General features: G+C 55.6%; 1 protein-coding gene across 1 annotated transcript in view; it reads left to right on the top strand.

Annotated features, from left to right (window-relative positions):
- Positions 1 to 291: 291 nt before the first annotated feature.
- EZR (ezrin) overlaps positions 292 to 22,802 on the top strand; it is a 44,764-nt gene continuing 22,253 nt past the window's right edge. Inside the window, exons 1-3 of the mRNA XM_058289643.2 lie at positions 292 to 363; positions 1,362 to 1,437; positions 20,974 to 21,057. Coding sequence (XP_058145626.1) covers positions 1,426 to 1,437; positions 20,974 to 21,057 — 96 coding nt within the window. The 5' untranslated portion in view covers positions 292 to 363; positions 1,362 to 1,425. The remainder of the gene's footprint in view (positions 364 to 1,361; positions 1,438 to 20,973; positions 21,058 to 22,802) is intronic.

Genomic DNA, 22,802 nt, shown 5'->3' with positions numbered 1-22,802 from the left:
GGAGCCCCCCCGGGATCGCGGAACGCCGGGCCCCCGAGGCAGACCCCCAGCGCGCACGGCCCCCCGGGCTGCCCGCCACCGGGCGCTCCTTTTCAGGGTTTTCGGTCTCTCTCCGTCTGCGCGCGGGAGGCGCGCCAACCCCGCCAAGTTGTCCCGAAGGGCGCGGGGCGCGGGGGCGCGGGGAGGGGCGGCCATCTTGCTCCCCGGGGCGCACCTCGCGGGCGGGTGGCCGAGGGGCGGGGCGGAAGAGGGCGCGGCCCCGGCACCCCGCCCCGGCACCCGCCCCGCCCCGCCGGGGACTCTGGGGAGCGCGGGCGGCGGCGGCAGTCGGAGCACGCACCCAGGGCGGCGAGAGCGCAACGGGTGAGCCGCGGGCCCGGCCCGCGCGGGGGTCGGGATCCGGGGCCCGGGGGATGGGGGTGGGGGCCGGAGGCGGGGGGCCGGGGGCCCGGGGGCGGAGGGTCAAGGGCTTGGGGGGCCGGGGATCGGGGGCCGGGGGTCGGGGGGCCGGGGATCGGGGGTCGGGGGTTTGGGGATCGGGGGCCGGGAGTGGAGGGGCGGGGGGGCGGGGGTCCGGAGTCGAAAGTCGGGGATCCGGGGCCGGGAGTGGAAGGGGGGGGGGCTGTTCACGAGTCTGGCGCCCTAGGCGGAGGCCGGCTCGAGCCCCCCCGCGCCCCAGCCCCAGCCCCGCGCTGGGGAAGCGGCCGCCGCCCGCCTGCCCCCTGCCCTCCCCCGGCGCCCCGGCGCGGTGGAAGCGGAGCCCGGGCCGCGTGGACGCCCCTCCGCGCCCCCCCGCCCCTCGAGCCCCGGCGCTGCGGCCGTGGGGTTCCGAGGGCTCTGGAAGAGGCGCCTGTGCGGGCTCGGCCCCCGGCGCACCGCCCCGCGCGGGGAAACTCGGCGCCCGCGGCCTCGCTCGCCGCTTCCGGGAAGCGGCTCCCCACCCCGCCCGGGGTCGCCGCCCCCCCTCCCCGCCCCCAGCCCCCGCCCCGCTGCCCGGGGTCGCCGCCCCCCTCCCCGCCCCCAGCCCCCTCCCCGCTGCCCGGAGTCGCCCTCCCCCTCCTCGCCCCCAGCCCCCAGCCCCCGCCCCGCCGCCCGGGGTCGCCGCCCCCCCTCCCCGCCCCCAGCCCCCGCCCCGCTGCCCGGGGTCACCGCCCCCCTCCCCGCCCCCAGCCCCCGCCCCGCCGCCCGGGGTCGCCGCCCCCTCCCCGCCCCCAGCCCCCGCCCCGCCGCCCGGGGTCGCCGCCCCCCCTGCCCCGCCCGGGCCGCCGCCGGCGCGGGGTGGGCGGTGACTCAGCGGCGCCCGCGCGGCGGGGCCTGCGGGAGGGGCCGGCCCGCGCCTTAAAGCCGCGCTCCCGCCGCAGGTCGAGTCGCCGGGCAGCCGCGAGCCGATTGCAGAGGCCGAGGAGCAGCCAGCCGGACGCCAGGATGCCGAAGCCGGTGAGCGCGCGGGGCGGGCGCGGGGCCGGGGCGCGGGGCGCAGCCGGCGGGGCCGCGCCCTCCTGCTCCCGGGCCCCTTTGTGGAGCTCTCCACGGGGCGCGCCGTCCTCCGCCCGCAGCTACGGACTTTTTAGAAAGTAGAAGCCCCTCCACGGCTGCACCGTGTCCTAAAAGCGTGCTCGGAGCCAACTTTGAAGCTCCTTAGAGAAGTTACGGGGCTCCCCCCAGCCGGGCGCCCAGCTGCAGGCCTCTGTCCCCGGCCAGGTCCCCTCCACGCCGGCCCGCGAGGCCGCCGGGGACCCGCTGCGGAGTTCCCCGCAGAGGGGCGGCCTGGCCCCGCAGGGGAGGGCACCCACCCCGGCTGGCAGGTGCACGCCCGCGGGCCGCGCCCCATCTCCTTGGCTGACGCGGCGCAGGTCTCAGGTTAGGGCCTGGAGGGGCCTGGCTTTTATTTAAGTTGTGGGAGCCAGTCGCGTCGGCTGCAACTGCCGTTTCTTAGCTGATCTAAGAATTGCATTCTTGGTGACCAGGCGGTCGGGGACAGCTTAAAACTTGGAGTTTCAAATTGCAGTGAGATTGTATCTAAATTCATTCAAAATTGCGGTGGGTTGGTACCATAATCCGCCATTTGTGGGTTTTTTTTTCTCCTACCGTTTAATTGTAGATTCTCTAACGAATGTTTGTCTCTTTTGCTGTTAAGTTACTGTATTGATGTGCTCATAGATACAGAAACCAATATTGTTTTTGCTTGTTACATCAAGATGATTCATTCCGGGTGCAGAATGTTTTTTTTTCCTAGACAAAATTCATTTCAAACTTGGAAGTGACACGTGACATCCAGGCTTTATAACGCCCTCGATATGAAACTGACCTGAATGAAATTCTTTACTTGGAGCGCTGCTGGGTTAATACATTATGCAAAAGAGTTAGTCGAGAAATGCCATTTCCCATGCATTTTTTAAAATTTCATTAAAAGATGCAGAAATTAGCTTTTAAACTGTCACTCAGGAAACAAACCTGTTTCTCATTTTTCATAATGAGTTGTCTTTTTTTTTTTTGGTGGCCGGTATGTTTTATTTCATTTTGCTTTAAAGGACTTTTTGGGTGGATCAGAAACTTACACAGTGTTCAGGAAAAGGGAAGATATTTTTGCATCGATAGCCATTACCTGGTATATTTCTGTACCAAGAACCAAAGTAGCTTTAACTTTTTTCTAGGAGGAACCGGGGAGTGAACCTGGGACCTCGAATGTGCAAAACAGCCGCTGCACCCCTGAGCTACGTCAGTTCCCCCAGAGTACCGTTTTGGAAGACTGTTTTGCGTGTTACCTGGAGATAGGCCTGAGCGAGGTTGTTGAGAGGCTCCTTTTAGGTGAACCGCGCCCGTTTGCTGGGAAGGCAGGGCTCCCCTCTGACAGGAAGGGTGTGGAATTTGGGCCTGGGAAGATTGGCCTTTCTGAGGCTTTTGGGCTTTGCATTGGGGCCATCCCACGGATCATGGGCTTAGTGGTCTCCGTGGGACCCCTGAGACGGTTAGAGAGACTCTTACGGGGGTTTTGGCCTCCTTGGCAAGAATTAAATCTGAAGCACCCACAGACAGTCTTCACAGGTGTCCCTTGGGACAAAGGGCAGTCAAGTCCGGTTACTTCGGCCCAAGCTAAGAAGTTTTTTTTCCTTTAGCATTTTATTTCAACTTCATTGGTACCTGTTAATAAAGCACAAAACCCTCCAAAGAATGCAGTTGGTGCTTTCAGTGTCCTCACGTGTTTGTGCTTTCAGCTAAGAATTTTATTAGGTAGCCTCGGGATGTCTGCGTGTTTGGGCCAACACACCTTGCTAATAAGATGTCGGGCCTGCTACCCCATCCGGCGCAGCTGTGAACCCGTGCAGCCGTGGGGCAAAGTATTTTTGCTGGATTTGTCTGAACTGAGTTGAGTTTATTCGTGGAACAGCATAAACAAGGCGCTGTTTGCTGCTTCTGCCTCCTGATGCTGCTCCTCAGCTCGCCACTTAGTAAACGATTGAGTGTTCCTTCAGCAGACCTCTGCTGAAGAGGGTGGGCTGCACGTGGGTGGGGTGGGGTCCCGTCCTCAGCCAGGACAGGTGCAGGTGCTGGGATAGGAGCTGAGCAGCCCGTTATGTGCCACCAAAGAGGGTAAGAGGCCGTTGTGCAGTATGACTCAGAGGAAACCTCAGTGGGGCCATGGGAGGGCTTGACGGAGAAGCAGCACTTCAGCTGGATCTTGTTAGAGCATTTGCTCAGCCAGGGCAGCCCCGGGCCAGGAGCAGCTGTGTCCTACTGTCTGGCATCCCACAGCTGTTTTGGGGGCTCGCGCGTGGATACTAGAGGGGGGGGTCCCATGCCAGTCCCCCCTCCACGCCCCTCACCTGGGGAGAGGAGGGGCTGGTGTGCAGGAAGCTGCTTCCAGGTCAGAGCCCTGCTGAGCTGCTCGCTCTCCTCCAGCCCTGGCTTCCTTCATAGTTAGAGACCAGGCGTGGGAGGCCAGAAAGGACAACGACTGCCCTCAAGTTCAGGAACGAAAAGGAAGTTGACGTGGAGGCGGGTGATCTCTCGCTGTCGGACGGGAAGCTCCAGGAGCTGAACTGCCTTCGCGCTTTAGCCGTTCATTCCTAAAGTGTTCTGGAAGTTTCTAGTGTAAAAGTGGCATCTACCCTTCATCAAGAAGACTCTGAACCTGTGTTAAATTCTGCCCTGTGAGAGCGCCTTGTCTCTGGGAATACAGAGCCTTTCTTTGATAAAAAAAAATTTAATCCACTACAAGTCAATATTTTAACAGAATTTACCAAAGACCGGCTGTCACCTCTATCTCCCCCCCTCCCAATTGGGGAGGCCGCCTGGGGTCTCTACACCCCTCCTCCCACACTGAGATTTTGCCAGGTGGTAAGAGATGCTGGCGAAGATTGCCGGCGGCTGCCGCCCTCCCACTGTAAGGCACGGAGGCCCCTTTGCACTCCCCCCGTTTACACCGGCGTCCTCGGGCGCCTGTCTGTGCTGTCACCGGGCCTGGGGTCGAGGCTGCAGAAGGAGGCAAAGCTGTCCTGGACCCGTGGTCTGGGGGGGGGGGGGGGCTCTGGGAAGTGAGCCAGGGGAGGGTCCAGAGGGCTTTCCTGGAAGGAGATGACGGGATCAGACTGCCTGTTGGACGCTGACTGCAGCTGTGGCCGTGGGAGGCGTGGGTGGCAGTGCAGATACGAGATGGCAGCGGTGGTGGGACTGGAGAAAAGAGGGGCTGCCAGGGCACCTGGGCAGGGGTCCCCCTGGGACTGTAGCGGCTGACGCAAGGGTGGGTGGGGCTGGCTTGCCAACCTGGACTCCGGGAGAGGACCTCAGTCCAGGGTAGGGGGTTGTGCATGTTGAAAGTGACCAGTTGAGAGAGACCTTGTCCCCGTTGTGTACAAATACCAGGCACCCTAAACTCTGGCACTTTTAAATCCAAATAGATCACGGTAACCTGGTAGCCCCCCGAGCTCCGTGGACGTGCACACCAGCTCACACTTCAGCTAGGGTCCGTTTAGGGTGGCGTTACTAAACGTGGCGTGCCCAGCTATCCAGGCGCCCCCAGGTACCAGCGAGTGTCCTAAACAAGACCCCTCCCTTGGGAGGCTGGTGCTCACCAACCTTTGAGAACTGAAAAGCAGTTTAGAAAGAAAAAAGGCTGCTTTCTGCCAGACCCCAACAGAGAGGGCCTCTTGGGCTGCGCTGAAGCCTGGCAGGTGGCGAGAGGGCCCGGTGCGGTGCCAGGCTTGGCGTGGACGTGCCCGCAGTGGAGGCGCTGGGGCCACTCGCTGGTGCTCGGGATGGGGGGGGCCACAGGGAGCTGGCTGGGTGGGTGTCCAAAAGCTGGGCCCTGAGCCTTCGAGCAGCACTCTCCAGGATGTCTCCTGCAGAGCATGACTTGGCAGTGGCCCTGGTTCCTCAAATTTGGGGAAGAAAGAAGCTAGACATTCCCTCTTAAGCTATAGGAGAGAAAGAGATCCCGTTCCTCTTTCCAATCTTACTCCTTCCACCCTAGCCTCTTTTGTTAGGTACTGTCCTGAATAATAAAAATTTATTATCTAGCCCTTTGCAGAAAACAGTCTGCCAGCCCCTGCCATAAGATAAAAATAATTAATTGTTAAGCATCTGCTAAGCCCTTGTATGTATTTTACCTACAGCTGTCATGGCCAGACTCCTACATTTTGGAAGCAGATCCACCCCATTTGTTCCAGTTTTTAAAAAATTGTCCTCGAAGAACAAAGAACCTATTTTGTTAGCCAGTGATGTGTATATCATAGACCTGAGACTGAATGTTGTAAAAGCTGTCACCAAGGAGCACTGTCGGCGCGGAGATGATGTCTTAAACAGGACTGGCATTCGGGGTGGCTTTGTTTCTATAGAGAAAGTGGTAGTATCTTGTGTCACACTTGCTAAGCCATTGTCTAATGACAGATTTCTGGCATATGCAAAAAGAAAGCAATTTGTATCTGATATTTGAGTTGGAAGAAGTATGCTATATAAGTGGGTTGCTTTTTTTTTTTTTTTAACTTTGATCATTTAAACATTTTTGTCCTACAAAGTCTGCATAACTCCTGAATTTCTGGCAGTAGATGGTTTTATAATTCAATCCCTAATTTGGACCTCTGACCTAAGATAGGTCCCCATCGCCGCGCACCCTTGACTTTGCTGTATTTTTACGATGTTGGGTACGTGTTTAAGCAGGGTCTGCCTTGCCTGGCTGCAAAGCAAGAGGCAGTTGAAGAAAACAGCATATTATCTGCTGCTTAGAACAAACTTTAAATGCTTGCTTTCTTGGCAGATAGGAGGCTGGCCAAGCAGGGAAAGATACTTTCCTCCTGGTGGGCAGTCTCGGGCAAGTGTCTTAAGCGTCCTCTGCCTGTTTCCTGACCTGTAAAAGCCAGATAAGAGCACCTGCCGCTGCGGGCGAGCGAGGCGGACGGGCAGAGTGCCCCGCCGGGGCCTGGCAGGAGCCCGGGCTGCCTGTCCCCCTCCTCTCTCCTCTCGCACCACCGGAGAGCAAACCGAGAAAGCCTACTGGGAGCTGCTAAATTCTAATCAGAGTCGTAGCTTCAGCGTCCTGTGGCAGTCGTTCTGTTTTTCCGACTTTAGTAGCCTAAGACAGTAAGGGAACAAGCAGATTTTACCTTTTTGTCCTTTTGCACCCACGACGAACCTGCGATGAATTCATTCTTTTATTCAGCAAACAGCACCTACTATGTGCCTGGCTTTTAGGTCCTGGGAATTCATTGGGAAACAACATGGGAAGAATACCTGCTTTCAAGAAAACTCCATTGTAGAGAAGACAGAGAAATGTGTTTAAAAGCCTGCCAGGTGGTGATCGTTCTCACCCAGGCTTTGTCAGAAGGTAGTTTTATTTTTCCTGTCCACGCTTTTTTTTGGGTGCCTAGTTAAATCCAGTGGGCGCGGTGACAGTGGCTTGGGAGTCCGTGGGAGTTCTCGTGTTTGGTGAATCGCCCCTGAGTTGGACAGGGAGCCAAGGTGAGACGTCTCTGAAACTCGTTTTCAAATATTGAATAAGCATTTGTCCCTGGCCACACCCACCCAGAGGCCTCCATTTTCTCAGGCACCGAGGCTCAGGGAGATTTCTTTTTGATATTGCCTATTGTACTCTTAGTTCATTTTTGGGTTTTTTGGGTAAATTGTGCCTTAGGAGGGTAGCCAGCCTTGTTGCTTATATTTTTAAAGCGAAAATGGAACCATAAATCACTTACCAGCTTAGAACATTAATACATTAGATTGGAATAATTTTTAAATTTCTCATGACGGTCTCTCATTACCTCCGTTATGTAACTAAGGAAGTTGCTTCTTGGGTGTTCAAGTGCTTGCTTGCTTAATACATTGCTATTTCAGAGATGCCCTGCCTTGTGGGACCTGGGGTGGGAGGAAAACGCCGTGTTTTATTGAGAAACGGGCAGAGCCAACACTGGAAATACGGTGTGATGACAGGGCTGAGAAAGCATTCTATAGTTTAAACACATCAACTGCAAAAAGACTTTTCCAGTAATGAGGGGAAAGGGGATATTGACAGGACTTTATTAAGGAATTAGCATCAACTTATTGGATATGGTAGCGGGATTGCGGATATATATTTAAGTCCTTCAGCGCTGCATAATGGCATCTTTCCAGGTAAAATGATACACGACGACCTTAAAATAGGCCAGGAAAAAAAGTTTTAGAAAAGTGGCCGAGGCAAGAAGAGTGGGAAGCGAATGGTGCCGGGAGCCGGGTGTTGAGTCCTTGGAGGGTGGCTGGGCCGGTCCACCTCGGTCAGGGTTCCCAGACCTCCGGAATAAAAGCTTGTCTGCTGAAGGCAGTGTATAGGGGTGGGAGGGGGAGAAGCTGTGCCTGGGTCTCGGGGCGGGTGTTCCCCAGCAGGAGAGTGGGAGCGCGGCCCTGGCATCACATCCTTGAATGCAGTTTCTCGGGAGAAGCCTGGACCAAAGCTGCCGCTGGCCTAGAACACTCAGAACGAGCTGTTCCGGCTCGTTCCGCGGTTGCTCTGTATGCCCGAGGTGGCGGTGGCTCTCTGGCAGGGAGAACGCTGCGACCCAGTTGACGGCACGTCTTGAGCAGCAGTCTCAGGAATGAGCATAATGGGTGGAAGCGCCTGAGTGGGCTTCGAGGCGGCCCTCTTTAGAGGGGTTGACGGCCGAGGGCACGCGGAAAACGGGTAGGACAGAAACTTGGCAGTGAAGACAGTTGGACTTAGAGCTGCGCACCGCCCACCCGAAGATACAGCGGGCAGGGGTGGAGGGGAGGGATTGAGAAGGGGTCGTGGGGGGTCTTGAAGGAATCTGTCCGCTTCATCCATGGGTTTGGGTGGGCCGCACGGCTGGGCGTGCACACACCCCAACTAAGTAGGTACACAATTAAAATCTCACTCCACGTCGTAGCCTGCTTGGTTGTGGCAAAGTATGAATTGACGGGGTTTGCTAATTCAAGCACATTTTGTGTGCCTATTGATTTAATTTGGATTTTTAAAATATAAGACTATTGGGGACTTACTCTAATTCTTGTTTTTGATAGATGGCAAAAAGAGACTGCTTGGATGAGTTAAAACGTGTCTAAGCTCCTCAGAGGAGAAATGTCCTTTTGCAATAGAAAACATCACTACCCGTTTGTTCTTTCCTGGGGATGAAGGTTCTTTCAGAGGTGGCAGGTGGTTTACGTGTGACTTCTACGTCCACGCCTTCCCTGAAACGACAGGCTAGCTAGCACAGGTGTGGCAGTCGACATTTACGTGGTTTCTCAGGCTTTCGCCCCATTCGATGGAAGGGGAAGTCTGTTCAGACTTCTAAATTTACAAAGAAAAATGCGTGTTCCAGAAGGGCCCTGAGGCCCAGTCTCGGGCCTCGAATTCCTGGGCCTCCTGAGCCTGGAATTGAGCCGTCTTGGCCGGGACCTCTTCGGGATCCTAAGCCGGTGGCCAGAACAGGCCTCGTGTTTCAGTGAACCGGACAGGTGTCGCGCTCACCCGGAGCAAAGCCAGAATTACAGGTACAGAACCAAGAATTCACAAGTTGACCGGACGAAGAGCCAGCGGCCGTGGAGGCATTTTGTCTGCGGTGGGTCAGGGCGAGAAGCAAGGTGGAGGGGTTTCCATGCTTCTGGAAAGGAACGTGTGGTTCCTTCGCAGAAAGCAGTGTTCTTTGCTTCCTAGAGTAAGTGGTGTAAAGCCTTTTCTAGCTCCCGTGTTAAACTTAGTGTGTCATCCTGGGGTAGAAGTCACTTCCTACTTAGAGACGCTCACCAAACACAGCATTCTCAGAAGTGAGCAGCTCCCGGGTGTCGTGCCCCAGCGGGTGGAGAGTGCCCCCTCCCTGTCCTGCAGCAGCGGGCCGGGCTGGGGGCTCCCGCCGTGCCCGGCACAGGCTGTTCCCGGACGTGGGGGCCCAGCGCGTTCCCTCGAGCTCTGAGGTCCCTGGATCCTCTGGCTGCACTGGGTACAAACAGGACTGGTTTGTCTGCTTTTTGTATTTTGAGCAGCCTTGATCTGACAGGAAGTGGTTCTGGGGACAGGAAGTGGCTTGCTTTCAGAGCAGAGGAAGCTCAAGCCGTTTGGAAAGGTTTGGATTTCATTACAGGCTCTCGCAATCGTGGGATGGATTTTAACCGATCTGGACTCTTCCGAGTTTATAATTTCACGTGGTTTTCACCCCCCTAGAATTTATAAGGACAAACTGTTCAATTCAGAGGTTTAAAATTATTGGCTAGAGTTTTAAGACACCGCTTCGGAAGTAACGTTGAAGAACTCTGCGGATATAAACAGTTCTGGGAGCCAATTTTCAGAAGTTGAGGAAGAGGCTTAAACCCCCTCAGGCCTCAGGGTCCTCGGCCATTAGCAGCAGGGAGACGGAGGGGGCGGATGTGGCCCGGGCGGTCGAGCACCTGCTTGTCACGTGGGAGGTCTGGGTTCAGTCCCCAGTGCCTCCTAGAAACAAAAACAAAGACACACAGATGAGAAAACCGACTCGGCAACGGATGTGCTCAGTGGTTGAGCACCAGCTTCCCACATACAGGGTCCCAGGTTCAATCCCGGGCTCTGGTGCATTAAAATTAAAAAGTCTGAGTAGGGGAACTTAACAGCTATTTATTTTAATTGTTCTACCTTATAGCATATCCATATCTATGGCATAAGAATGTAGGTAGGCACTGGGACATGTCATTTCCTAATTAGGGAATCCAGGGACCCAGCATCCACTTTCACATTCTGCCCTGTGATTGCGGCTGTGTGTTAAGAATTTAGCATCGGGAAGCAGCTGTGGCTCAACTGATAGAGCGTCCGTCTACCATATGGAGGGTCCAGGGTTCAATTCCCAGGGCCTCCTGACCCGTGTGGTGAGCTGGCCCACGCGCAGTGCTGCTGTGCCATGCAGGGGTGTTCCCCTGCATAGGGGTGCCCCAAGGAGAGCCGCCCCGCACAAAAAAGCGCAGCCCACCCAGAAGTGGCACTGCATACACGGAGAGCTGACGCAGCGAGATAATGCAACAACAAAAAGTGACACAGTTTGCTGCATGACAAGAATACAAGCAGACACAGAAGAACACACAGCGAGTGGACACAGCAGACAACTGGGGGGGGCGGGGAAGGAGAGAGAAAAAAATTATTTACCGTCTATGCTTGAAGCTCAGGCTGAGAGTGGGCGACTTGTTGGGCAGAGTAGGCTGAAAAAGAAGGCGAGGAGCACACGGTGCCGCTGCTTTCGCAGGTACACTCCTTACGGCGACCTCAAAGGAGGGCGCGTCTCCCGGCAGCGCTGGGGTAGCAGGGGGAGCCCTGCTAATCCGTCATCCTCAGGTGCACAAGTATTCTGGAAGAACAAAATGGTGGCGTTTGTAACTTTTTCACTGGTGACTGTAAGCAGAAATGCGTGATAACAAATTTTCATCCCTGAAATGCATGGGATTTAGCTTTCTGCCAGGTTTTTTGTTGTTGTTTTTTTAAAAGGTACCGGGCCGGGGATTGAACCTGAGACCTCGTATGTGGGAAGCCGGTGCCCCACCGCTGAGCCACATCAGCTCCCCTGAGGTTTTGTTTTTGTTGTGTGTTTTTTTATTGTTTGCTTGTTGTCTGCCCTTTTTTTTTTTTTCCAGGAGGCACTGGGATTTGAACCCGGGCCTCCCACATGGGTAGCAGGCTCTCAACCTCTTGAGCCACATCCCTTCCCTGTCCCAGATTTACTGGCAATTAAAACTTGATTTTACATGCAGTTAAAACTGCATTTTCAAGTTAAAATTTATATTCACATTTCTAGCATGGGAAGAAAGACTCTGTTTAAACTGAACTAGGAGCTCTGGTGACGGCTCTTTGGTTGATAATAAAGCTGGCTTCACCCCTGACCCCTGTGATTGTGACCTCCTTTTCATTAGTAATTAGCACCGGGGCGGGGGGCGGGGGGCGTGGAGCAGGGTTGTTTTAAAATGCGGGAAATCCTTGGCCTGGCCTGAGACTGTCCATGCCAACGGTTCTTCACCTCTTTTGTTCCACGGACCCCTTTGCCGGTCAGGCGAAAACCACGGACCCCTTACCAAGCCCACGCTGTGCTGTGTATCATTTAATAAATATATCATGTCTCGCCCTCAGCAACACGTCCCCAGGAGAATAATGTTTTGAATTTCACTTCAAGCCCACAGACCCCTTGTTGAGAGCCCTGCCCTGTGCCCTGGGGTGAGCTCGGTTTCTTGGTGGTTCCAGCCTCAGGCAGGCCAGTCGCCCCTCACCTGGCGGCGCCCCTCACAAACAGCCTGCTTGGATCTCCTGGCGTGGTTCAGCGTTCTGCTGGGAAACACCACTGACAGAGGAGGGCTGGGTGTCTGGAGCTCAGGTGGGCTCCAGGGGTCTGAGCCCCCTTCTCGGGGACTTTGAGGACTTCTGGGCCCAGGAGTGGCCTGGCGTGCCCACCCTAGGAAAGCTCTAGGAATAACTTGGCTGTGGGCGAGCACTTGCTCGGGAAGTGTCCTCCAGGGAGGCGGTGGGAGCTGTGACCGGGGGGCCAGCACTGGATGGTTTTGTGATTCCTGTTTCTTAGGCAATAAAAGGCGTATGTACGACCTGGGTGTTGTGTAATTATACGAAAACTGGTTTGTCGGAGTGTGAGCCTTGAATCGGCCGGTCCTGTAGGTCTTTGTGCTAAAAGCAAAATAAAGGATGCAGTGGAATTTTACCGTGTTGCCTGACCATTTTTATCACAGCTAAGTTTTTGGCACCTGAACTTGCCTAAACCTAACAATAACAATCAAAGCAGAAATTCTTCACCTTGACTCTGTTGGGCTTTTTTAAAAAATATATTTATTTATTTATTTCTCTCCCTCCCACCCCCCATTGTCTGCTCTCTGTGTCCATTCACTGTGTGTTCTTCTGTGTCCGCTTCTATCCTTGTCAGTGGCACCAGGAATCTGTCTCTTTTTGTTGTGTCATCTTGCTGCATCATCTCTCCATGAGTGTGGCGCCACTCCTGGGCAGGCTGCGCTTTTTTCACACGGGGCGGCTCTCCTTACAGGGCACATTCCTTGCACGTGGGGCTCCCCTACGTGGGGGACACTCCTGCGTGGTAGCGCACTCCTTGCGCGCATCAGCATTTTTGCACTGCGCATGGGCCAGCTCCACACGGGTCCAGGGGGCCCGGGGTTTGAACCCTGGACCTCCCATGTGGTAGGTGGACGCCCTATCAGTTGAGCTACATTGGCTTCCTTGTTACTTTTTTAACCTTAAAGAGAAGGCAGTGTAAAATGACAATTGAGTCTAATTTAAACTTAAGATGTGGGGAGTTGACGGACAGGATCGCGCCATTGTATCCACCCGCTGGCTTACAGATCGGCCGTAGGGTTATTGCACTTGCAAGGTGGGTGATCCTGCCCTCCCTCCTAGTCTGGGCTTGGGACCCAGTGTCCGGCATGTCTCCCGGCACCTCAGCCTTTGGCTGACCTTCCTTTGGGCACGTGGTGGCACGTGGCTGCGCCGTGGGCCTTAGCACTTGGGAGAGGAGCCACTGCTTTCCCGCTCGCTGATGCGTGGTGTGGTCGGCCCGGTACAGCAGCAGTGTAGTGGCCTTTTATTCTGTGACATTTTTGTGGACTTTATTCCACTTAGTGAGAGAGAAGAGCAAACTGCGTCTCATGGCGTGGCGCTCCATGGAGGAAAACCTGTTACTCGTACTAGCGAGGGAAAATCCGGTAAAGATTTTGGTGTCCCATCGTGGATTATCAACAGGAGCAGGACACACGTTAGTTAGTCTTGCTGAAAGGAGTCGTAGCGTTTGGTGCTGGCAGGGTCTCCGCGTGGTCCTCGGTGTGCCCCTGGGAGCTGGTCAGACGTCAAGGCCCATGTCAGCCTGCCGCAGTGGGATCTCTGGGCCCGGGAAGCTTGTCAGAGGCTCTCCAGGGGTTCTCTAGGCCCCCTCGGGGGGCTGCTGCCTTAAGGGAACCCCGGCCAGGGCAGCTGGCGGCATTCTCTGGGCCAGCCTGCACGAGCCACGTCTGGAGTCGTGGCATTTCTTTGTGCAGCAGCGACAGGCTCCGAACGGCGCATCTTAATCCAAGAAAGTCCAAAACATAAAGGTAGCGTTGAGCTCAATGTTTTTAAATGAGAGCGAGCGCTGGCCATCGTCGAATTCGGTGTGGGACGGAGGCTTCGTCTCCGCTCAGGTCTAGGAGAGGACGTGGCAGGTGGAGGGAACTCCAGGTCTCCCCCCCGTGGCTCCGATCGGGCGGCTCGCTGGTGGTGCTGTCCTCAGACCCCATGGGCAGGCGGTGGGCGCGGGGTCCCGATGGACAGGAAGCACGCTGCGCTTCGGGCGCCTTCTCTGTGTGGGTCGCTGCGTTTAGCAGCTGGAACCTTGGTCCTGAGCACGTGGAATAGTTTAGAGCTGAAATGAAGGTCGACTTCACACTGAATTTCACTTTTATGAGCTCAACTTCCTGTTTCTTTCAACTTTATCCTCGTCTGTTTGACTATCGAGTTGGCCACGGGCACGCACTTGGGCAGGTGATGCTCGGCCGCGCCTCTGTCCCCTGGTGACAAAGGCGTGTGCCACACGGTGGAATACTATTTGGCCATGAGAAGGAATGAGGCTCAGGTCCACGTGGATTGGGCCAAGTGAAGGAAGCCAGTTACAAGAGACCACGTGTTCTAAGGTTCCGTTTACGGGAAATGCACAAAGTAGGCAGATAATAGAGGAGAGAGGAGAAGGGAGTGACTGCTGGTGTGTGGTTGGTTTCTTTTCGGGTGATGAAAATGTTCTAAAATTAGATAGTGGAGTTGGTTGCACAACTCAGTGAATATACTAAAAGCCACTGAATTGTGCACTTTAAACAGATGAATTTTAGGGCGTGTAAATTATCTCAAAGTTATTAAAAGAGTACACGACTTGGTATCAGAGTTGTCTCTCCAGCTCCTCAATTAAGTGGCCCAAGTAGCATCTTAAGTCCATTTTAAAAGCTTGTTTATCAATGGTAAGAGTTTTTTCTTGTTCTGCCCAGTTTTTCTCTTCCCATCTGTGGGAGAAAGTTCGCTGTGTCTCTTTCCTATCAGAGTGTTTCTGAGTATTCGAAAGGTCTTATCCAAATATTTGATAGCTGTTAGAAGTTGCTGAAGTGGCACCTCTGGAAGAGGGCTGGAATGTTGAAAAACAGCAGTGACATTTTCAGAGATTATGAAAGGTCACGGAATGTCAGTGGTAGCTGGATATTCCACGCCAACTAGTTTTTGAGCAGTTGAAGGTGTGATAATATAGAGATTAATCTGTTATCATGAAATCCACTGCCTGAAATCCAAACAGTCATATGTTACCATTTACATTTTCCTTCTATTCAACGTGCTTCTCTGATTGCTTAGTACATGAGAAAGCCGCTGCGATTGTCTTCTTTCCCCCGTCCCCCTTGCTCTCAGAGAGTGCTGACCACTAAATTAATTCTGGTTGCCTTGTCCAAGAAGAGAGTCCCTTACCTGTGGAAGGTGTGGAGAAATTGACCTTGGACTTTAACCTCCTCTCCAGCTTTTAGTACTAAGTTTGGCATCATTCTGTAGAAAGTGTCTGTGATTGGGGAGGCAATCAATCTTAAACCAAGTTTCAACTGTTGAAATGGACAGTCCCCCAAGGAAAATTTGCATAACTAGATTTATTCACCAGAACGAGGAAAAGAGCTAAAACATAATTTGACCTAGCAAAAAATTCAGCCATCCTTCGTGGCTTAAGAGTAAGATAGAATATTTGTTGTCAAATCCAGTATCTTTTTCTTTCACATTTTTCAAACCCTTAGAGGCCCTTTTAGACACCATTTTGATAAAATCATAGCAAAAGTTAATACCTGAATGAACGTGAGTGATTTTGGTGGGAAAAATGTGTCAACTAATTTGTAGTTCCAAATTTCAGCATCCTCGGGATATGGATATATAGTCATTGAATGCAAGGATTTTGTTAAACCGGAAAGGCTCAGCAGTCAGGCTTTTTCCAGAGCGTGTTCTGGAAAATGCTGGCCCCTTGGGAGGGTCCGTGGACGAAGCCGTGGCAGGGCCCCCTGGGGGCACCCTAGTCCACGGGGCGCCCCGGGATTTCACAAGTTGCTTGAACATAGCAAAGATGCACGAAGCCTTTCAGTGAAAGAAAAAGACAACCCTAATTAGCCATTCCCAGGCTGATTGGACCTGAACATCCCCAAAACCCACACCTTTTCTGTCCCCTTTGAAGGTCAGGCGCTTTGGGACGGCGCAGCCTCGGAATCCGGTGGCGGCAGAGGCCACGCCAGGGCCTGCTTGATCTGGAATGTTAGGGTTGGAATTCCAGAACACCGGGGTGAAGAGGCTCTCCCCGGACCGCGGGCCCGTGCGGGGACGGCCGGACGGCTGCATGGCTGCCCCGGCCAGGCGCGGTTCCTGCCTGCCGCCTGCTGTACCGCGATGCCTCGGCCCTGGGGTGTGGGCCAAGGGGCCTGGGGTTTATTTGGGGCGAAGACTTGGTCTGGATGCAATCAGGTGTTCCTGGGTTCTGTTTGAAATAGCTGCCCATTGCCTTGGAGCACTTCGCTCATCCTTTTGTCCGTCCGAGAACTCGGTTCCCTGCCCGGGACCCTGAAAAGGGGTGAGCTCCCCGCCCGCGCCAGCGGTCTACTGACCGCTCTAAGTGTCCTGCTCGGTGCCTTCCTCGTAGCGCCAGCCCATGGTTCTGGCCTCGCCCCCGTCCTCCGGCTCGTGGTCCCCTAAGGTGCGCCGGCACGTCCCTGTCCCCCTAGCTCTCCCACAGCACATGCCGCGCCACACCTCGTGTCACAGATCCATGGACTTTAACCCGGCATTCCAGAGCAGTTCTCCAAGTCCTCACGAGGCCTGCTGGGAGGAAATACTGCTGATCAGGGTCCTCGAGGCAGTTCTCCAGCCCAGGCGCCCCAGCCCCCAGGCTCCTCCTATTCCACTGGTCCCCAAATCTGGCCCATCCTCAAAATCACTTGGGTGGCTTTAAAAATAAAAGGTCCTGGGCCGAGACCCAGGAAGCTGCCAGAGATGAGCCGTATCTGGACCACTGGACTGCGACAGTGCACGAAGAGTGGGGGTAAACCACATTTGTTAAATCGTCAGCACCCCAAGTGCAGGGGCGGGATTGCTTTCTCCACGGAGCCCACCTTGGTGCCCTGTGCACCTGCTTAATTGGCATCCGTAGGTCAGTGACTCCCAAAGGCGTCTAAGGGGCCTGGTAGCGGGCGGCCACGACAGCGAGCTGTAAGTACCACGGTCCTTCAACACACACTGGCCTTGTGTAGTAAGAGCAAAGTAGAAGCCTAAAAGATTCTGGGGCTTCTGGAAGCATGGCCAGTGAGGAGTAGAGGAGATTCACAGTGACCGGCTCATCAGCTCCCTTAAAGCACAGACTCGTGGAGGCGCTCAGCCCTGCCGTGGAACATACCGGAGTCCTGCGGTCCCGTGCCTGCTACAGTTCCTGTGTCCCAGTTCATGAAAAGAAAATGTTCGGAATTCCGCTTAAACTTTGAGTCTTACTGGCCAGTTTTATTCCTTTTTTAAAAAATTAAGCTCAGTTCATTCCTGGTTTTGTGTTTAGGCATTTGTCTCTTGAAAAATCCACAGGCTAGTAGCTTATAGTCCTATTCTAGAAACACATCAGAAATCCATCTCTCCTGTTGCGGAAAATGACTCCAGAGCAAAGAAGAATAAAGTTTCTGGTGAATCTGATCAGTGTGGAAATGCACGTTCTTTAGAACTTCCCTTTCCTTGAAGTCCAGGCATCTTCTATTCCAGAATTTCCTTGACTTGTGTCCAGCAAAAGCCATCTCACTCTAAAACTGATGTAGTGTAGACCCTGTTATTTTTGATCAGTGGAGCCCTATTTGCATAACTCATTTAGTTTTCATTAAAAATGCTAGTGTATGATGACGTTGGCTTTGACATTTTAGAACGCTCAGTGTGCCTCGGGTCTGGACCTCCAATGGAGCGGCGTTTGGAGGGAAAACACCACTCGTTCAGTTCTGTGCTAGTAACCACATGGGTCTGGGGAGCGCATTAGCAAAATCCAATTTTTATCACCACCCTCTCCCTCCTTCCAGCAAGGCAAATGCTAAAAAGTTTTTTTTTTTTTTTTAGTATTTGGGCAAACCTAAGACAAACGCTGTATTTTTTTTGCCAGATTTAAAATGACTAACTGCGTGCTATATCCAGGACCATAGCCAGCTGGGTCATTTTGCTGCCTTCGGTGAATGTTGTCTTTGATAAAGGCGTGCGATCTAGGGAGAAGTCCCCAGTCAAGGAAGCGCAGGCCATGCCCCCTTTCTCCAGCCTTCCCACCTGCTCGCCCGCGGCCCTGGGACCCCCTCCTGTGCAGCAGGCCCACGCCGTCCCCTTTAGTTCTACGGCACCATCAAACGCAAGCCCCAGCCTGCCGAGCAAGCCCTTGGAATTCAGTTGCTTGCCATGGAAACAGCACACAAGGCTAGCGAAGGGGAGAGCTGGCGTTTGAATGGGTCCTCGTTGCTGCAGCCCAGTTCCTTGTAAGCCCCTGGAGAAGTGGAGCAAAATCTGTGTACAAGTGGAGCTTTGTCTTAAACCTTGATAAAAGGCGATGCTATATTTCAGAGATTTAAGATCTCTGGAAGTTGAAAATAAGGTTGCTGGCCTTTCTGAGGAAGGCGCTCTTTAGGTGGCGTGGAGCAGGGGCTCTTAACCTTCTCCTTCCACGGACCCCTCTGCCAGTCAGGTAAAAATCACGGACGCCTTACTAAGCCCACACTGCACTGGGTATTCTTGAGTAACTAGATCACGCCCGCGCCAGCACGGCCCCTCAAGAGTATGTTTTGCGTTTCCGTTCCAGCTCCCAGTCCCCTGTTCTGGATGAAGGTCCTTCATCCGGGGCAGAGCCCCTGCTTTCCAGGGAGCCTTTGGAAACGGGGAGACGGGACTTTTAGGTGTCAGCTCCGGGGGGCACCTGCAGCCAGCAGGGGGGCTCACAGGTGCTGAGCGTTCTGCGGCCCCCCGAAGGGCTTTCCTGCGAGAGCGTGGCAGCTGGCACGCCCCACGGACCTCGGTGGACGTGGGCTTCCTAAGCCACGGTATAAAGGTGAAGAGCGGTTGCTGTAAACGAGTATGCGCGTGGATTGATTAAAATGACCTTGATCCCCTTAAAATAAAAGTCGTGGGGTGTCCCCAGGCCTAGGGGGTATTGCCTTTGCCAGGGCCCCTGGTCGGGGCCGTGGGGGGCAGCCCCGATTCTCTTGCCCGCTGGAATCCAGGGGTGCCCTGCCTGCCACTCGGGCTGCCATCTTGGCCCGCGCTTGGCAGAACCGTGGTTTCCCGCGGGTGCCGCAGCACGTGGAGAAAGGCCAGCCGACGCCTGGCGGGGTGGCTCGTGTTGGCGCGTCCGAGGCCGGTTCCCAACCCTGCACCGAGAGTCCTAGAGAGGCTCTGCAGACCTGCTCAGGCAGCCAAACCTGAAGGGCGCTCCTTCTCCCTCCCGCTGGGCCTCCAGAGCCGACCTCGGCCACGCCGTCCTTTTCCTTGTCATTTGCTTGTCTGAGAGTCGTGTGAACTTTGAGTCAAATCCAGAAACCTGACCCTGGACCTTAACACCCTTAATTCTAAATTCCTGTTACTCGTTTACGGAATGGTCGTTGCTACCTTTTTACGTTACTAGCTTTGGTTTCGGGAAGGGACCTTTTCTCGCTGTCCTCAGGTTGAGAAGCGGTCAGGAGCAGGCGTTGCCTGTGAAGTTGCCGCTGCTTGGAGCCTGGCGTCTTTGTCTTCACCAGCCTGTGGCCTTAAGTCCCCACTTTTCAGCAGCTCTGAGTTGGTGATAATGGAGGAAGGAAGTCAGATCAGCGTATCTAAGGCGCGGCGTTTGTCACCCCCCACTGCAGCTGTGGGTGTGAGATGTCGTCGTTGGCTTATGAGGACGTAATTGGGAATACTGGCTTTGTGACTTGGTTTCCCATCTCTAATAGGCGCCCTTAGAACCATAATGGAGAGTAATACTTCCTTTATTCTACACTTCACAAATGGTGGGTGTTTTAGTTAAATCATTGCCGACAGGAAATGAAAGAAATTTAAAATATAAATACCTGCTCGTGCTTCTCGGTAAACTTCAGTTCTTTTAAATTGTGGACTTGGGTTTGGGGAAAACTTTGTAGGAATCTGGAAACCGACACCTCTTTAATCATTTCAGTCAGAACTTTATACCGGCTGAGTGTCTCTGATCACGGACTAAAAGTGAGGGAAACCTTTCTCAAGGACCAGCTTTATTCCTCCAATATGGGTATAGAGAGCACTTAATGCGTGTGTTGTGTCGTCTGCCGGCAAAGTTCCTCCGTGCTGGGGACCTGTCTGTCTCACCTGGAAAACGGCGAGGAGCAGGCGTTTCTCAGCAGGCGGCCTGCGCCAGGCGCCGGCACGCAGCTGTGGCAGTGCCCCACGGGACGGTGGGAAAGAGCCTGATTCGAACGCTTCCCTGTGCCAGTGACTCTGCATTTTCTCGAGTGATGAACTTGAGGACGACCTTGAGATGTTTTTGACTCTCCAGCTTTGTTAGCAACGTTTTAGAGCCCCCCATCACCACCACAGCTCCCCACGGCCTGACCACCTTGGTGGCATTTCCGTGTCTGCGTTTTACTTCCACCTTTTGTCTGTTTCTCATTTCTGTGAACGGGGTATGTGTCCCTTGGTTTTACTTTTGTGTTTTTTGTTTCGTTTTCTTTTTAAAGATTTATTTATTTCTCTCCCCCAGTTGTCTGCTCTCTGTGTCCATTCGCTATGTGTTCTTCTGTGATTGCTTCTATCCTTAGCAACAGCACCGGGAATCTGTTTCTTTTTGTTGCGTCATCTTGCTGTGTCAGCTCTCCGTGTGTGCAGCGCAATTCCTGGGCAGGCTGCACCTTCTTTCGCGCTGGGCGGCTCTCCTTACGGGGTGCACTCCTTGCGCGTGGGGCTCCCCTACACGGGGGACACCCCTGCATGGCAGGGCACTCCTTGCGCGCATCAGCACTGCGCATGGGCCAGCTCCACACGGGTCAGGAGGCCCGGGGTTTGAACCGCGGACCTCCCATGTGGTGGGCGGACGCCCTAGCCACTGGGCCAAGTCCGCTTCCCTTGCTTTTACTTTTAATTTTACAAGCAGTTTGCCCCGTTTCCACTCTGTAATCACGGCAGCGAGTTGCTCCGGTGTATTCTGCCTCCACCCTCAGCCCCTTCACCCTGGCGCTCCTGACGGTCCTGTGGCGGCCCAGCTCCCCTCTCCTCACTCCCCACCGCAGCACGAGGTTTCAGGAGGGGAACAGCGGGGAGCAGCAGGAGCAGAGGAAGGGCGCTCGGTGTGCCGGGGGCTCTGGGGGCGGCTGGGGCCGGGGCACGAGACGCGCGTGCTCCCTGGGGCAGGCGGCAGCTCCATCCCGGCGGGCTCCCGGGGCCGCCCTCGCCGTGACCGGCACGCGTGCCCCGGGCGTGAGGACGGGAGCGCGGGGAGAGGGAGAGGCCCGCGGTGGAGCGTGACCCATGTCCTTCTCTTCCAGATCAACGTGCGCGTCACCACGATGGACGCGGAGCTGGAGTTCGCCATCCAGCCCAACACCACCGGCAAGCAGCTCTTCGACCAGGTGGGTGCCTGCGTGCCGGGATGGCGGGTGCCGAGTTCGCCTGCCCTCCTCCCCCGGGGCGGCCGTTCCACCCGCTGTGGGGAGGAGTCACTCGCGGGGGGCGGCCCTGCCAGCGCGGGAGGGGGCGGAGGGGGCGTTCGGGGGAGGCTGGGTGGCGTGCGCGGCTTCGGCCACCCTCGCGCGCCGGGTCCGTGGTGGCCCTGCAGGCCTCTGCCCTCCCTCCCTGGACTCTCTGCCCTGCAGCCTCCTGCTCTCTGGTCAGTTGGCCGAGGGCTGCAGACTCGGCCATGCCACAGTTGCGTGGCGTCAGCCTTCTGGGGCCTGCCTCGTTTATTTCGGGGGGCCCACCCCTACCACACACTCTCCTCTTCCACCCCATCAGCACATGAGAAAGCAAGCTAAGTAGGCGTGAACAGTCTGGCGTCCTCTCACCTGCGTGTGTCTTGGCTGGGAAGCGGGAGGAAGACGACCTTTGACCCCGCCGGGCCGTGCGTCGTGCTGTGGAGCTGCTTAAGCGGCGTGCAGAGGGAGCGGCAGCTCGGGGGGCTTCGGTCGCCTCTAACGGCGGGGGGCTCCGAGGGAGGAGCGGGGCTGCAGGCGCGTGGTCTAGGCCCGAGTTTAGGGCTCGCCCTCTGGCGGGGAAGGCGCCTGCCTCTGCCCGGCCTCTCCTGGGGGCAGGGGCGGCTCTGGAGCAGGTGCCTCACCTGAGGGAGGTGGGGGGGCAGCTTGGGGCAGGTAACGGCTCTCGCCCGAGGCCTTCCCAGGGCATGCACATGCTACCTGTCCTGAGGTGAGGAATTTACCCCACCTGGCGGGGGGCTCTGAAGGGGCTCGGTGGCCCAGGCCGGCTCTGGCGCCCCTGCCCCGGGCCCTCGTCCACCCCAGAGAAAAACTCTTGCCGCTTGCTGGGTGGAGGGGCTCCAGGTCGCCTTGGTCGGGACCCCGTCTTATTTCTAGGTGGTTGCGCTTGAGCAGCCGTGAAAAGGAGAAGTGAGGATTTAGAGAACGCGTCAAGACCCCCTTTCAAAATCAGGAGATTTTAATTAAATAGTCTAGAACGCCATCAGTAGTTGGCAGAATCTTACTTTTTAGGAAATACGGTTTTTAATCTCAGTTTCTGAGTTTTTTTCCCGGCCGGAGGGTGACCGAACACCGGGTGCTGGCTTTTATTTGGCTTTGCTCCTCGTCGCAGGTCACGGCTTCCCCTGTAAAGGGCTGGATGGTAATCATCGCCAGACGGACGGCCAGCCCAGCTGCCCGCTCTGCCCTCGTAAACTACGGGCGCGAGCCGGCCTGTCTATTCGTGGCCGCTGTTTCCACACAGCCCCCTCTTCCAGCCTCTTAGAACGGAAAGCCCGCTCTCGCTCACGGGCCGCGAAACCCGTCAGCAGCTCGCTCTGGCCCAGGGGCCGTAGCCCGCCCCCCATGCCTTCCGTGGAAGCCCCCGGCTCCGCCGGCGAGCGGCGGTGGTCCCGTGCACCCTGTGCTTTTCCTGGGTGCCTTTAGGTCCGCAGCCGCTGTCTCTTACCCGCCACACACACACTCTTCTGCAGCAAGTTCAGACATGAGCCCCTGGGGTGGGGAGGGGTGTGGGGGGGCTACGGGGGGGGGGCCGTTGTGCTTCTAGCCAGCAACCCGGGCCGCCTCCCCCAGCACAGGCGCCTCCTCAGGGGTTATGGAGCGCTCCTTTGGGTGGGCCGTGCAGGACGTGGCTGCACCCTGCGTGCTCTTGAGACCTGGAGGCG

This window comes from Dasypus novemcinctus, chromosome 28 (genome assembly GCF_030445035.2).
Source record: "Dasypus novemcinctus isolate mDasNov1 chromosome 28, mDasNov1.1.hap2, whole genome shotgun sequence".
NCBI lineage: Eukaryota > Metazoa > Chordata > Mammalia > Cingulata > Dasypodidae > Dasypus > Dasypus novemcinctus.
The sequence above is the reverse complement of the archived record's forward strand: the minus strand, read 5'-3'. Positions and strand labels throughout refer to the sequence as shown.